The sequence below is a fragment of the Astatotilapia calliptera genome, chromosome 3, assembly GCF_964374335.1.
Source record: "Astatotilapia calliptera chromosome 3, fAstCal68.1, whole genome shotgun sequence".
NCBI lineage: Eukaryota > Metazoa > Chordata > Actinopteri > Cichliformes > Cichlidae > Astatotilapia > Astatotilapia calliptera.
In genome coordinates this window covers 74,233,406-74,249,226 of record NC_137424.1, presented here as the reverse complement: position 1 = coordinate 74,249,226, position 15,821 = coordinate 74,233,406, and the positions used below count along the sequence as shown (strand labels likewise).

The window sequence follows — 15,821 nt, the reverse complement described above, 5'->3', positions numbered from 1 at the left end:
ATCTTGAAAGTAGAGATAGTGTCTGTCTCCCGAATCCAAACTGGAAGCTGGTTCCACAGAAGAGGGGCCTGAAAACTGAAGGCTCTGCCTCCCATTCTACTTTTAAATACTCTAGGAACAACAAGTAGGCCTGCAGAGCGAGAGCGAAGTGCTCTAATAGGGTGATATGGTACTACAAGGTCATTAAGATAAGATGGGGCCTGATTATTTAAGACCTTGTACACTCAAAAAACAGATTCAGGTCCTCCTTTCAAAGTACACATGCAAATTATGTTAGTTGTTCACAAATGCAATTAAAAAATACCAAATTAATTTGATTTTCTTTGTGTAAACCTAAAATTATTCAAAACCAGCAAGGGCTGATTCTGAACACAAAATGAATGAGTTTGTTGGGGCACTGGGGGTAGGAGGAGTACATTTTTGCACTTAAGTATTTGTAAACTCAAAGAAATAAATTCAAGCCCCTCTTTAAGCTTAAACATTATTTTTAATCTCATTCAACGCAAATGTAGCACTCCAGCGTTACTGCAATTATTATTCGTGTGGTGAACCTAAATTATTTTCTCTCAAAGCAGTCTTTGTCACAAGAACACAAAGTTATTGAGTTACACAACGGTCCGCCTTCTTAGAAAATTTTGCGCTCTTTCAGGATCACCTAAATGAATGCAGCTGCTCTTGGCCTCTCTGTACTTTTTGGATAAAACTACACCTTCAGGTAAGGTAACATATTATTTTTTCATATATCCAATTGTGTATTTCTTTATCAGCTAAATCTATAATGCTATTTATCATAGAAGCTTGTAACAGTTGTTTTTTGAACTTTTGGTGGTGCTACCATTCTCTTCTCTGCTTGAATACTATTTTTTTTTACAATATAGCCAGGTCTTTTCAAAAGTGCCTTGTTTTAGAGGAGAAATTGTGTAGCTGCCAACTTTTAAGTCGGAGCGTGTGCTAGCTTATTAGCAGCTAGCCATTGTGCTCAATGAAAGATGATGTCCTATAGCTAACTTCTTTCTTACTGTTTTCTTTTTATAATCTAAAAATATGGTATTCTGTGTTTATTATTATATGCCATTTTCTAGTAGAAAGTATCGTTTTGAGGTGTCTTTAAAAGCACTACATAGTTTACTGAGGGTGCTACCAAAAGCGAACCATGTGGCCGGAAGAGTAACTGCAGGCAGCACAATGCGCACTCCCATGACGTTCAAACCTATTTATTATTATAAAAGATTTCGGCTACGTCCACACTTACACAGGTATTTTTGAAAACGGAGATTTTCCGTTTTCGTTTTAAAAAATAATCCCGTCCACAGGTAAACGCAAAAATGAAGGAAAACGCTGCTAGGAACATGCCAAAGCAACAGGTGGCGATATATTCCTAAACTCAGCTAAAAACAGTTTAGGTCTTGACAAACTTCACTGATGGTTCAAATGTTTAGCAACTTTCAGTGTGTTGATTCAGCAGTCTGTATTTAAACTTCTAGTTTACTATATTTATGTATGTTTTATTTCCAGGTGAATGCAGAGTTCCTGCAGATCACTACAAAACCCCTGCAGGCGAAGTTCTTGGCTCAGCTGGACAATTTAACAGATAAGCTGATGCAAATTTTTCAGGGGAGCAAAGGAGCAAAGGGCCAAAAGATCAAGGATATCATGGCGATCAGTAGTTTGGTCAGTACTAATGATAAACCCATCAATTAAATGCAATCAATCAATTCCATTTTTTTCACCATTTTTTTTCCACCCTTGCATTAGTATGATGACATCGACATAAAGAGGGAGCATACTCTTAAAAGCCTGGTGATCTACTTTAATGAAGATCCAGACCTACTGTTCAAGGAGTATCTGGTACGCTTATCACACCTTCTTTTCTAGATTCAATTTGAGTTAGGTTCATCGCACACAAAATCCTCATATATTCAAAAGAGACAATATAATTGTGAAATAGTATTATTCTTAATAGTCATTGTTGAAACTTGCACTGGAGAGCACTTTTTAAGGGGATAGTTTCAGCAAAAATTCAATTGTTCATTCTTTTGGTGCTGCCATGTAGGTATCTACTGCCTCTATAAACACAGTAAATGTGGACAAAACATTCATCCATTTTCTGTCAGTGTTTCAATTCAGTTTATTTATATAGCGGTATATCACAACAACAGTCATCTCAAGGCACTTCAGAAAGTAAACACTCCAATGGAGTTCAGTTTATTATGCCAATTAGTAAAAAGTCTTCATTATAAGGAACACAGCAGATTGCATCAAGACACTAACTAGTGTCACTGCCATTACAGCAATCTCCTGGTTTCAGGAATAATGTGCATAAAACAAGCTGTTTCAAAAGGTTCCCAATTGTGATGAAATAAGGGAAATTGACCCAGCCCACACACACACACACACACTGATAGACACTGGAGGAGCTGCTGCTCTATATCAAGCCCCTCCCAAAGGGAGGTACATAATACCTGAACCCAAACTATGGATAGGAAACAGATTGACGGGTTTTATTTATGTTTGGAGTGTTTATAGAGGCGGTAGAGACCTATGTTTCAGCACAAAAGGATACAAAAGCTGAGTTTTGCATAATATGTCCCCTTCCAAGTGACAGAGCCCTTAAACCTGAAACAACCTGTTTTTCAGACCTCCTCCACTGAGGATGAACGGTTGAGGTCCACTGCAGCAACTGTCATGGGCATTTACACCATCAGAAGAGAAGGGATTCAGGAGCCAGAGGATGTTGGAGTTGTCATTGAAGGTACTACAGTTATGAACAACCTCGGTAGTGTCATCATGGCATTCATCGTCCTCTTTGGACTGATTTATGCACTTGATCTGAGCTATCCAAATGACTACAAGTACACTTTTGAGTTCTGTCAGAAGATTTTGATGAATCTGGATGGACAAAGGCTCAGTACAAAGATGCAGCAAATGAAAATGAAGATGTTTGCTTAGGCAAACAAGACCCAGCACAAAAGTTGATTTTGGCCTTTTTATATCTTTTGTTCAAACTGTGACCTTTTTTTCTTTCTTTTTTTTGGCCAAATGGAAGTTGTCTATTTTTGTCTGCTGTTCGGTTGTGAGTGATGTGACCTTTAATCTGTACTACTATAGATGGATGAAAGGACTGGGGATTTAGCTCAGAAAAAGTTTCATGGTTGTAACCACCATTTTCTTTTTGATTGCTTTTGGGATTTGCAAAGGTAATAGAAAAATGTTGACAAGTTTTGTGTCTTCCAGTGTTTTAAAGTTGGTCTTCCCGTTCTTATAAGCTTGTAAATGTTTACATGTAAACATTGGAGAAGTAAAGTTGAAAGATTTTTTTTTTATTAAAATACCTCCCCCTTGGTAACAGAAAAATGTTCGTCATGAAAACACACACACACACACACACACACACACACACACACACACACACACACACACACATATATACATATATATATATATATATATATATATATATATATATATATATATATGTATATATGTGTGTATTTATGTATTGTTGGGTTGTTTCAAATCTTCAGTGACTGCCATACTATGGTGTGAATTGCAATGTTTATGTTTAGGTTATCATTGTGAATTTGCAAGTGTCACTATAAATATATACAATGATTCTGAAGTGAAATCTGATTTTACAGATTCCAGTTTGTTTTCAGTATTGCCTAGTAGTACAGAGGTGTGTGCTATTCAGATTTGACATTCATTACAAATGTACGTCAGCACTTTTTTGTGAGCACTTTGATTTTTGTTAAGGTTGATTTGACCATGTGACATGTATGTTTATTTACAAAATATTCTGTTTCTGCTTTTAATTCAAGTGAATAAACCTGAGTTGTAAAAACAAATTCATTTTGTCATTATTTTAATAATTAAATTAGTTTTCTGGTAATGAAAATTATGATTTAGTTGAACTCAAAATAATGATTTCAATGCAATGAAAATCTAGCTCAAGTGAATGACATTGTATTGAGTTGGACCAACCAAAACCTTTCGCATCATTTTAATGTACTTTTTTTCATTTTAGCAGTATTTACGAAATTGTGTTCTACTGACTCAATGTAATTGAATTGTCATGATGTATGTAGATTAGGTTGGACCAAAATAGATGTATTACGTGGAAAACCTGCCATCAGTCCAATTGAGTTCATCCAATGACTTATTTTTTTGAGTGTATGTGAGGAGCAGGATTTTGAATTCAATTCTGGATTTAACAGGAAGCCAATGAAGGGAAGCCAGTCTCAGACCAACAGAATAGACCCAGCAGAAGAAGCTACTTCCATTTAGGAGTTTTCACGGCCTCTGAGGATTTCCTCCAGTTTTTATCCATCTATTGGTATCAAGACTGTATCTGTGAGATTTTCTGCCACAGAGGGAATTTTCCACGACTGCTACAGCTGCCAAACGTCTTGATGCATGCTCAATCATCCAGGTAAGTAAATCTCCAAAAGTTGATTCTGTTCATCTGGACGCAGCGTTTTGTGGGAGAAACGTTTCGTCACTCATCCAGGTGACTTCTTCAGTCTCAGCTGACTGCAGGTTTCCTCAATCTTATAAACAGAACATTTGCATAATGACTGAAAGCAGCCCACTGAAGGAAGAATGGGCTGGGAGGTCAGAGATCAGTGGGCTTTGATCAGTGGTTGTTGATCATGACCTGACAGATCTGTATCCTGTGTGTGCACCCACTGTGGGCCTTTTCTGTGCTTAGTGTCAGCCTGAGCTCCATGCAGGCCTCAAAGGCCAAGCAATTTAAAAGCTTCACCAAAACAAGACACCACTCAAATAGCTGGACCCAGGCTCGCCGCCCTTATGGAGGAAAACATAGAAGATGATCTCTGTGAGTTATTTTTACTGTCATATTATAAAATGTGATGTTCTAGCATCATGTTATTCTTCTTAAGCCTTTGAAAAGCTTCCTCTGTGTCCATTAAACTGATGACTTCAGTGCTGCTGTCTACTTGTTACATTTAGTACTGTTTCATTTTCAACCTAGGAAGATCTGTAAGAAGGACTCACAATATAACATAATACTGTAAGATTACTTACAGGTAAAATACTCAGATTGTACTTAGATAAAAGTATGTAATCACAGACTCGCCCAGCCTGACTGCCTTGAAGCTCAGGTGTCTTCACTGCCTCCTCTGATAAGAGCTGGAGACCTGAGTAGGTTCGTCACCCATCAGCAGCAGATCACCTCTCGATCGGGCACGTTTTCATCTGGGAGGCTTTTAGAGCTCACTGCCCTCGGCGTCGCTGCTGGAACAACCAAGTTTTGCTATTGAATCTTTGACCTGCTGATCTCACAGAGGCAGGAGACCCAGAACATCCATGCCAGCTTCAGTTTATGCTCTGTCCTGTCATCCAATCAGATTTGCATGTAATACACTGATATTCAGCCCCAGCCTGGTGTTCTCTCCATCTCTGACCTTTCACACAATTTAAACTAACAAACTTTCTCTTTAAAACTGTTTGTCAATCACAATTTACTCGATTTATTATTATTCTATCACATATTTATATCAGTCATAATGAACTCAGTATGATCTGAGCTGTAAACCTGTATTGATCATCACAAACCTTTATAGCGCTTCAGAGCAGCTCCTTCAGTGGCTGCAGCACCCACGATGTGGGCGGAGAGATTTCCTCCCCTCTGCTGTCAGACTCCACCACAAAGACTTTGCAGCTGATCAAACACACACATGTGCAATAGGACTAAGTGTAACACTCTTTTTCTGACAACGTTGTATTTGTACTCAGTTGTATGTAGCATGTGTATTCTATTTTTATCCTATCATTCTATTCTATTCTATTGGGTACAGTTGTGTACAGTTTCTTATTCTATTCCAGGGTTCTCTCATGTTTGCTATGTAACTGCACTGTCCACTTCCTGCTGTAACAAAACAAATTTCCCACATGTGGGACTAATAAAGATGCTCTTATCGTATACTGTATAACCACAGGTTCACTTCACATTTGGTAGAATATAAAAGGACAAAGCTGGACAATTGTCATCACATTTCTCATTAGTTGCTGTTAGCACAAGCACACAAAGAAAGCAGAGCTTTAGCTTTAGCTCCCTACATCACTTTTAAGCCTGGATGTTGAGGCTTTTGCTTCCTCTCAGCTGTGATGACATCTCTGTCTGCTCCATCTCACCCAACATCATCCATCTGACCTGATGCTAACTGACAAACTAAAGATAAAATATTAAGTTCATTTTGCATCACTTACATTTAAAATACATTTAAGGTGGATTTCTTAAAAGGGAAGGGACTGACCTGACTGTTGTGTCGAGACAGGTGTGAAGGGAGTTAAATCCAGTCTTATACTACGGACGTGTTTGGTTTTGGTCTGTAATACGTTGAGTTTATTATCTATAAGTTAACATAGCAAATCCTCCATCCAGAGGCTAAAGTGATATCAGAGCTAGACTACTTTAAGTGAAAACAGATGATCGTCTGAGCCTTAAATGAAATAAGGTTAAAAAGAAATGCTGCTATCGACAGTGTGAGGCAGTGAGCTCTGTTATACCATATTTTTTAATTTTCTTTATTATTATTATATTATAGTGTTATTACCTTCCTGTTACTTCATAATAGAATGACAGTTAATGGTAAAAGTCTTGAATAGTTTTGAATTTATTTTTCCATGATCACATTTCATTCAATCACTCGTGGACTTGTATGAATGTTACATGTGTTATTTTCACCCGTGGATTTACAGACACTGTGTGAACACAGTTTTCATTTTATCCAAAGGCAAAGTTTTACTTGATGTCCAACTGATAAAATCACTGACAGACAACAATTTCGATTTAGCATGGGGAATCTTTTCTTGAAAGAAATTTCCTTACACATTTTCGGTGTAAAGAAAGGTTCAGGGTAAGGATTTCAATGTAACACTGGCAAGGGTCTTGACTGGAATAGTAGCACAATATTACCCCAGCAAATACTGTACTACTTCAATATAATCAATCTAGTATAAATCATGCCCAATTTGAATAATAATTAAATTATAAATAAATTAGGACAGTCTTACCTCCTCAGAGTAAAACAGCGCAGGTCATCTCTCCTGGACACACACACTGGACACCACAGGCTGACACTCCACGACCTCTCTCCGCCTGAGAAAAAATGTTTGCAATAATGAAACATTTCAATATAACGTAGAAAAAAAAACAGGAAAAAAAAACGAGTTACAGATCGGACTTCCTGATCCTTACTGCGCATGTGCAAAGTCGGACAGTACAGATCGCGTCTACCTGTGGAATTGTACATAAAATCAATACTCCACCAACAAAAAGGCTCTCAAAACAATAAAATACTTTCCACAGCTTTGAAGGATGGTCAGGTGTATCCTTCGTGGCCAACCCCATGCCAGAATTCATAGCGCGGCCCAGCCGATTCTAGTTTCCAACAATGGCGGCAGCCACTTAGTTTTAATATTACTCTTATTACCCTTTCTGGGTCACAAAGTAAACTTTTAAGATATTTTCAGGTGAGAATGTAGCTGTGTAAATTTCAAATATCTGCTCAGTTTATTAAGACAACACATATTTGCAAAAATGCTTCTACGTTTTCGGAGACGTCTGTTACCACCGGCTTCGATAGCTAGCTGGCATATCATTTTCACCCCCCCCCCCTCCCGCGCGGTCCTTCGCTAGCTTAAACATGATATATAAGTCACTTAGATAACTTAAATATGTTATTGTTTGCCTTTTTTCCAGTGTTTGACTCAATCCACCCTCCTGGGTCCTGAGGAGGATGCAAACTAGGCGCTTGTAGAAAATCCTAATAATAGATCTCGTTAGCTTACCTGCTAGGGAAAATAGTCAGCTTGTCCTGTCCAAAAAATGGTCAAAAAATACACTCCAACTTCAGACCAGGTAAAATCCGTAATGGTCGAAAAATTGTAATTTCCATCCAACTTTGGCCACGTTTCTTCAAATTTTCTTAGCAGGTTTTCAGTCCAGAACACATTGACAAACCACTATCTATCACACAGCTCAGGTCTGCTCAGGCTCGTGTGGTCTAGTTCAAACTTGTTCACCACGTGTGCAAGTCATCTACGGGGTTTCCCACTGGTTCCCAACTTGACTCAAAAAATCTACTCAAAAGTTGATAATCTTTGTTATGCTCTCTAGAAAATCTTAGGACAACAATGGAAGAAATTTGTTGGGCAGACAAGCTTTTTTAGGTTGTAAATGGAAAGTTTTATTTCTAAGTCAGTTTAATTTGAAAACTTTAATCAAATCAACAATTACTAGTTATCGTTTTTACAGTGCACATGTGCAATAGGACTAAGTGTAATACTCTTTTTCTGACAACGTTGTATTTGTACTCAGTTGTATATAGCATGTGTATTCTATTTTTATCCTATCATTCTATTCTATTCTACTGGGTACAGTTGTGTACAGTTTCTTATTCTATTCCAGGGTTCTCTCATGTTTGCTATGTAACTGCACTGTCCACTTCCTGCTGTAACAAAACAAATTTCCCACATGTGGGACTAATAAAGATGCTCTTATCGTTACTGTATAACCACAGGTTCACTTCACATTTGGTAGAATATAAAAGGACAAAGCTGGACAATTGTCATCACATTTCTCATTAGTTGCTGTTAGCACAAGCACACAAAGAAAGCAGAGCTTTAGCTTTAGCTCCCTACATCACTTTTAAGCCTGGATGTTGAGGCTTTTGCTTCCTCTCAGCTGTGATGACATCTCTGTCTGCTCCATCTCACCCAACATCATCCATCTGACCTGATGCTACCTGTCAAACTAAAGATAAAATATTAAATTCATTTTGCATCACTTACATTTAAAATACATTTAAGGTGGATTTCTTAAAAGGGAAGGGACTGACCTGACTGTTGTGTCGAGACAGGTGTGAAGGGAGTTAAATCCAGTCTTATACTACGGACGTGTTTGGTTTTGGTCTGTAATACGTTGAGTTTATTATCTATAAGTTAACATAGCAAATCCTCCATCCAGAGGCTAAAGTGATATCAGAGCTAGACTACTTTAAGTGAAAACAGATGATCGTCTGAGCCTTAAATGAAATAAGGTTAAAAAGAAATGCTGCTATCGACAGTGTGAGGCAGTGAGCTCTGTTATACCATATTTTTTAATTTTCTTTATTATTATTATATTATAGTGTTATTACCTTCCTGTTACTTCATAATAGAATGACAGTTAATGGTAAAAGTCTTGAATAGTTTTGAATTTATTTTTCCATGATCACATTTCATTCAATCACTCGTGGACTTGTATGAATGTTACATGTGTTATTTTCACCCGTGGATTTACAGACACTGTGTGAACACAGTTTTCATTTTATCCAAAGGCAAAGTTTTACTTGATGTCCAACTGATAAAATCACTGACAGACAACAGAAGCAGGAGCTCAGAGAGAAATTCAATTCAACTTTATTCATAAAGAGACAAATCACAACGTTTGGTTTTATTTTACAGAAACTTCAAACTAAACCAAATTCAGGACGTGTATTAAACCTGCAGCTGATCCCTGTCTGCTGTTCACTACCTTTGATTTCTGTTACCAGCATCATCTCATGTTCCCCAGGTTCACTGACAACGCTGAAACCACCAGCGGGAGACTAAGAGTGCTGATTTAAAAAGATTCAGACATTTTATTTTGCTGCAGCTCAACATGAGGCTGGATCCTGATTCTTTGTTGTTTTTGTTTTCTCTACATCAAGAAAACAGCAGCAACAAGAAGCACAGCAGGAACTGACAGGCTGACCTTCAGTCCAACAGATCCTCCTGTGTGACCTGCAGGTGAGAAACAGGTGTGAGGTGTCAGGTAGGTGATGATGAAGAACAGAACAGAATCCATTTGCTCTTCAAACTGCTGTCAGACATTATCTGCTGCACTCTGATCACATCACTCAGACCAGCTGCTTTCTACAAAGTCTCATCAGCAACATCTTTACAAACCAACATCAGATTGTGTGTTTTGTGGTCTAAAGTTTTGTGCCTCTGGTTTCTCATTGGCTCACACTCTTGCAGAGCCGTAACACGCACATGAATGAGAGGTGGTGAGTGTAGTTCCTATTGACAGGGTATTGCAGACCATCCCGCTAATTGCCGAATTTACTTTTGTCTGTCATATTTATGATGAAAAACAAATGTAATCAAATTAGATATTGATATTTTCATATGGGAATTGATCCTGCAACATGAAACGCTGGGATTGGAAGTTCAGCATCGCTCCGCACATCATACCTGTGAGATGACAGACAGCAGTGTGGAGGAGAGTGCGACACAAAAACACAGAAATATGACTGACAGCTGCAAACGAAGCAGCATCTGCTGCAGGTGAAAGATATTGGGACTAGCAGAGCAGAGTGGCTTCACTGTAAAACAAAATTAGCAGTGAGTGTGAAAAGTTTCTGTGTGTGGAGTTCAACACCGTCCACTCAGAAGCTGCATCACTGGATGGTAGATTTAAAAAGCTTGCATTCAGTGACAACAGAGCTGTTGATGAGGCACTTCAGAGAATAACTGCAGCAGCAAAGTGCACTCCCACCCAGCTCCACCATTACAGGGCCAAGTGAAGGAGGAGCCACAGACGTCTGCTGTGTGGAGCCTCTTTGATGAAAGAGCTACAGGAGATGCTGCAAAGAGAAATACTACAGCTGATGTTATGATGGAGATGAAATGTTATCTTGAGGAGCCCCTCATCCAACAAGGAGAAGTGTCATGAATCGCTGTGTGGCAGGCAAGCAGGAGTGGTGGACCCAAAATGCAGAACTCAGACACGGAAGTGAAACTTAAGGCGCAGCTTTATTGCTGGGAAAACCTCGTACAAACTAAACTCACCAAAAGAAAACCAAAAGTCAGAACAGAGGAACCAAGGACTGAAACACTGGAAAGAAACACTAAACTGGAGCAGGAGACCAAACACTAGGAACATAGAAGCAGAACACACAGCTAGTTGACGCGACACTGACACAGAGAAACACAGGGCTTAAATACACAGACGGCAGTAATCAAGGGATGAGAGACAGGAGGGGAACACACCTGGGAGAAATCACAGCTGACGAGACAGGGGAAACGTAAACTGAGCACACTCACATATGACACAAACCTTCACAATAAAACAGGAAACTCAGACACATGGAACCAGACAAGACATTGAACTAAACAGACAGATTCACAAACAGATGGGGTGACACCATAGACAGACAGAGACAGACTCAAAGGCAGACCAAATATAACACACAGAACTCAAACAATAATAATCATCATCATCATAAACTAGAAAATGATAACTAAAAGCGCTGGGTCACCGACCCAGGACCATGACAAGAAGGCCCACAGAGCTGGTGGGAGGCCAAGGCCACAGTCTTTCCCTACCTGTTGAAGGTGATGGAGGGAAGACTGTGCATTGTGGCAACATCTGTTCCTTTGGAGGGTCTTCTCAAAAACTGGGCAGATACTAAGGAGAAACCACATCAGCCCATCCAAGCTGAGGCAGCTGGTTTTTCTGAATGTCGACCTGCACTGAGGACAAACTGTTTGGCTGCTGAGTTTGGTTCTGTTCTGTGGATTTGTTTACAGTGGGGCTTTTTGTGCTGAATTAAACTTAAAGGTTTGATTAAAATATTAAACAACAGTAAGAATGCCTGCTTTTCTAACAGAACAAAAACACAGAATTAGGCAATTATAAGGCTTTTCATAAAAACACTACATGCAAAAGGGTTTGTCAGCACACAAAGCATTCACATTTGCCAAGTAAAGCTAAAGTATGAGGCTACAGAGGATAATAACTTAAGAGACATTTGGGAGCCACGAGACGTGCAAGATAATCCAGAGCTTAGATCTAAATAAGGAAGTCTTAACTCAGTAATGGAGAATATCCTCACACATTAAGAAGCACCGAGGGAGGGAAGTCCTTCATTACTCTGTCAGTCAGGCAGGTGATCAGTGAAGAACAGCACAGAATCTATGTACCTGCATGTTCAGCTCAATTTGTGGATGCAATAAGAAGTAAAGTGAGAGTGATCAGCTTACCAGTGACTGTGATATTAACCAGGTTACTGATGGCACCATTACTGGACTCACACCAGTAAACTCCGGTGTCGTGAGGCACCAGCGTACTGATTGAACATGATTGATCACGTTGCTGTTGTCCCCGCCCATCTCCACACTCAGCCCTCTGCAGTTTGCTTGTGTTTCTCCTCACAGTCCAATCAGAAAAGCTTTGGTCCTCCTCACAGATTACAGTCACAACATCTCCCTCAGAGACATCAGAGCTGTTGGGACTCACGATCAGACGAGCTGCGAGGAAGAAGAGAGGTTAGATATCACTCACGACTGAACTTCTGGGACCGCTCCGCCCCCTGGTGGCCTGATTTGATAGTGAAAAATTATTTTCTACTAGGCTGATGTAATAAAGCTGTGGAATCAGGACTGAGGTTTCGGGCATTTCCCCTCGGCTATTTGCAAGTAAGAAGAGCAAACATCTGAAGAGGCACAAGCTCCAACATTTTAGTAATATGAAGAACAACTTTGTTTCCTGACCAGCACGTTGTGGCCTGCAGCCTTCATAGGTTTAAGGTTTAAAAACATTTTTAGGATTATTTGGTTCAGTGGAAACTACTGCTACTGACAGTGAAAACATTTGCAGACCTTTTCAGAGGATGAGCATTTGTTCGAGGGTCCACTTTCTGCCCTGAGCCTGGTTCTGCCGGAGGTTTCTTCCTGTTAAAAGGGAGTTTTTCCTTCCCACTGTTGCCAAAGTGCTTGCTCATAGGGGGTCATATGATTGTTGGGTTTTTCTCTGTATCTATGAAGCGCCTTGAGGCAACTTTTGTTATGATTTGGCGCTATATAAATAAAATTGAATTGAATTGAATTCTGCCAGCTCTTCATTTCTGTGTGCACAGGATTCTCTCCCTTTCCTCTCCTTTCACTGGTGGGTGAGAGGAAGTGGGCAAATTCTACAAATGTCATTTAAAGATTAAACGACTCACTACATGTTAGCTAGATAACACACATGTCTTAAAGACATAAAGACCTGGATGGCCGCTAACTTTCTGCTTCTTAATTCAGATAAAACTGAGGTTATTGTACTCGGCCCTGAAAATCTTAGTAATATCGTATCTAAGCAGATTCTTACTCTGACATTGTTGGGGATCACTCCTGAATTTACTTAAGCCTTAGAAAAGTAAAGTAGCCTAACAAAGTAGCTAAAATCGTGGACGTACAGCATTTGGACAGAGAGAGTGATATTAATTTTCTTTGCAAACAAACAAGAATCTTCAGGGTGCAATGTGTGCTGGGCAGCAGCCAGGAGCGAGGTCTCTGGTGAACCAATCCCTCGCTACAGATTCTAGCGAAGGGACGAGGCGTGTCACATCTCTGGTGGGGATGGAGCCTCAGTGCTTCTTTTAATATCTCTGAGCTTTCCCAATCACAACTATCTCTACTGAACTTTGGCTCCGTCTAAACAGTTCTTTGAATTACTTACTAAAACAATATATGACAGTAATGAGAAAGTGGCCACTTTCATGAGTAAATCATGTAAGCCTTATAAGATTTACTTATATGTAGTCTATGTTGTGATTCTACTGGTGTTACTGGTTCTGCTGGTGAGACGATGTGTTCACAGGAAACTTGAAGGTTTGTACATATTCATTCTTATTCATCGTGGTATTTTGTTTCCATTCTGTCATCATAATTTGGTCCATTTAGATTCTTAAATCATAAAAGTGTTTACTTTAACTCATTTCAGCAGATGGAGAAGATGACATCACCAGTGACATCACATACAGTGTTGTGAAATCATCAAATCCTCAACAACCTCCAGTCAAAGAAACCAGAGATGGAGGTTTTGTGTGTTCACCCAGGTGTCATCCACATACCTGAACCAATGACTTGGTGGTGTTTCAGGGTAGGATAGCAAAGCCCTCTTTCCCACGTCTTCCATATACAAGTTGCCCACAATGGGTGAAACTGGGGAGCCCACGGCACACCCACGTTCCTGCCTGTAGAACTGACCCTTGAATGTGAAACAGGTGGAATTAAGACACAATTTCAAAAGCAAGCACACCTGGTCCAACAGCCTTGTCTTGTTCTAACTGCTTCAGACAGTCTGTCACCCTCGTCCTGTGACCACTTCCTGGGTCTCTTTCAGTCTTCAAATATAAAGTTTTTACAGCTTATAGATTTTAAGTTCTGCTCCAATTATTTGGGTAAAGATAATAAACACTTTGATGGCCAATAAGTGAAAGTGAAAATGTGATAAACGAATAATATAATTAAAAAATAATAAATAATTATATTTTTTGATAAGTGAAGTTCACTGAACTAAAAGGAAATTTTGGTTTGATGATGGTTGACATGTTTTCCAAATAGAAGTTTTTCCTCTAGTGAGGAGATGCAGGTGCAGCAGAGCATTGCTGGAAGAAATGATCCCAAGGGTGGAATCTCCTGAGAAACCTTCAGAGACCCAGCGAGAAGTAGGGACCATAGCTGACAGCCCAGGCAGGGGTTGAGGTCAAAGGTCATGCTGTTTGGGGACCTACTGGTCATCATGAGAAGATTCTGGAACCACAGCAATGACCATAAAGCTGCACTGGATGGAGAGCTGTGCCACGGGGCTTTCCAGAGGTAATCACGAGGAGATTGTGGACAACAGATGGAGATCTGAAGGATGAGGGGAGCGTTCCAAGCTCCAATCGACAGTGCAGAGAGGAAGTTCAAGGATGGCATCATGATTGTGTGAACAGAAAGCAGAAGCTATGGTGGTGACGGGGAATGACTGACAGCAGTTTCCTATGAACATCACCTAATGCTGTGTCACTGTGCTATGCATGCTTTGACACTCTGAAGAGGGTCTTCCTTTGTGTCATTGTTGTTGTCATTTGCATCATGAACAAGACTGCTGAAGTGACTCAACAGGTGGGGTTACAACAGCAGTAAAATCATTGAATCCAATACCCTTTCCAAAAAAGGTTTTCTGCAGAGACGAAAGGACAATAGAGGAGTCATAAGTATCTCCCCACAGGAAGAATGCATGAAATGAGGTGATGAGGGTTGATAGAGGCCATAAAACAAGTGCTGACAAAGGCCTGCAGCCTTGAAGATAACTGAAAGCCACATTGACAAACAGCAAAACTAACTGGTGTGTTTGTTATACCCATGTCTGCATACATTTGGACTCTGGTCATATGGACAGTGATAGAAACAACTGGAAGAGACATTTATGAAGCTCTGAGGAACTCAAACCACTCTGCATGTGTGATTTACACACCTGGAGGAGATGCACCACAAAGCTGGAACGATTTTGCAAATGTTAATTTCTATGTTTGACTGTTAACATTCATTTGCTTACTTGGAGGGTGTCAATGGAAAATTGTATTTAGTAGTCAGTATAATCTTTTAGTGATATAAGTTTGCATATGGTAGAATGCTGCATGTAATCATTTGTGTGTAGAAGTATATAGTTGGTGGCATATTGAAAGAATGTCTCATCCTAGGAGGTCTGTAACATTCTAGGGTGTTCACCCCACATCCTAGGAGCATGAGAGAGGTCGTACCTTGTCTTATTGTTTTATGGTAGGATTAACGTAGCTATGTCTGTTTTAGTCTAAGTGCCTTTTGGTTTGATGAACTGCTGGACTTTGAGACCAGCAGGTTTAGGGAAGATCTTATGGGGCCACACTCTGACCCCCCCCCCCCCCCCCCACACACACACACACACCCACCCAATGAAGTATAAAATAAAGACCGGGGCAGTTTCTCAGGCGCGAGTCTCTCAGTCCGGAGACTGCCCTTGCTTGCAAGAAATTCTGTGT

The 15,821-nt window shown here is 39.8% G+C and overlaps 2 protein-coding genes and 1 long non-coding RNA gene across 5 annotated transcripts in view; 1 reads left to right on the top strand and 2 right to left on the bottom strand.

Annotated features, from left to right (window-relative positions):
* LOC145425797 (butyrophilin-like protein 2) overlaps positions 1–15,821 on the bottom strand; it is a 65,832-nt gene that overhangs the window by 9,063 nt on the left and 40,948 nt on the right. The window lies entirely within an intron of this gene.
* On the top strand, positions 364–3,406 carry LOC113013728 (uncharacterized). 2 transcript variants are annotated; one of them, XM_080299220.1, is made up of 4 exons: positions 364–715; positions 1,516–1,671; positions 1,756–1,848; positions 2,638–3,406. In XM_080299220.1, the coding sequence occupies exons 2-4, from the start codon at positions 1,600–1,602 to the stop codon at positions 2,947–2,949; spliced, it is 477 nt and encodes a 158-aa protein (XP_080155346.1). In that variant the 5' UTR covers positions 364–715; positions 1,516–1,599; the 3' UTR covers positions 2,950–3,406. The 2 variants fall into 2 exon arrangements, with proteins under 2 accessions (XP_080155346.1, XP_080155345.1); XM_080299219.1 differs by lacking the exon at positions 364–715 and having other exon boundaries at positions 846–1,671.
* LOC145425810 (uncharacterized) lies at positions 9,404–14,036 on the bottom strand. 2 transcript variants are annotated; one of them, XR_013906560.1, is made up of 3 exons: positions 13,887–14,036; positions 12,034–12,275; positions 9,404–9,789 (listed from the first exon to the last, which is right to left on the bottom strand). It is a non-coding gene; the product is annotated as an uncharacterized LOC145425810 (long non-coding RNA). The 2 variants fall into 2 exon arrangements; XR_013906559.1 differs by lacking the exon at positions 13,887–14,036 and having other exon boundaries at positions 12,034–12,701.

Bases quoted from the DNA above. Each gene is read 5' to 3' on its own strand.
- LOC113013728 (XM_080299219.1), top strand. From the start codon at position 1,501: ATGTTTTATTTCCAGGTGAATGCAGAGTTCCTGCAGATCACTACAAAA. The intron at 1,672-1,755 runs GTCAGTACTAAT...CCCTTGCATTAG, and splicing joins TCATGGCGATCAGTAGTTTG to TATGATGACATCGACATAAA. The intron at 1,849-2,637 runs GTACGCTTATCA...CCTGTTTTTCAG, and splicing joins TACTGTTCAAGGAGTATCTG to ACCTCCTCCACTGAGGATGA.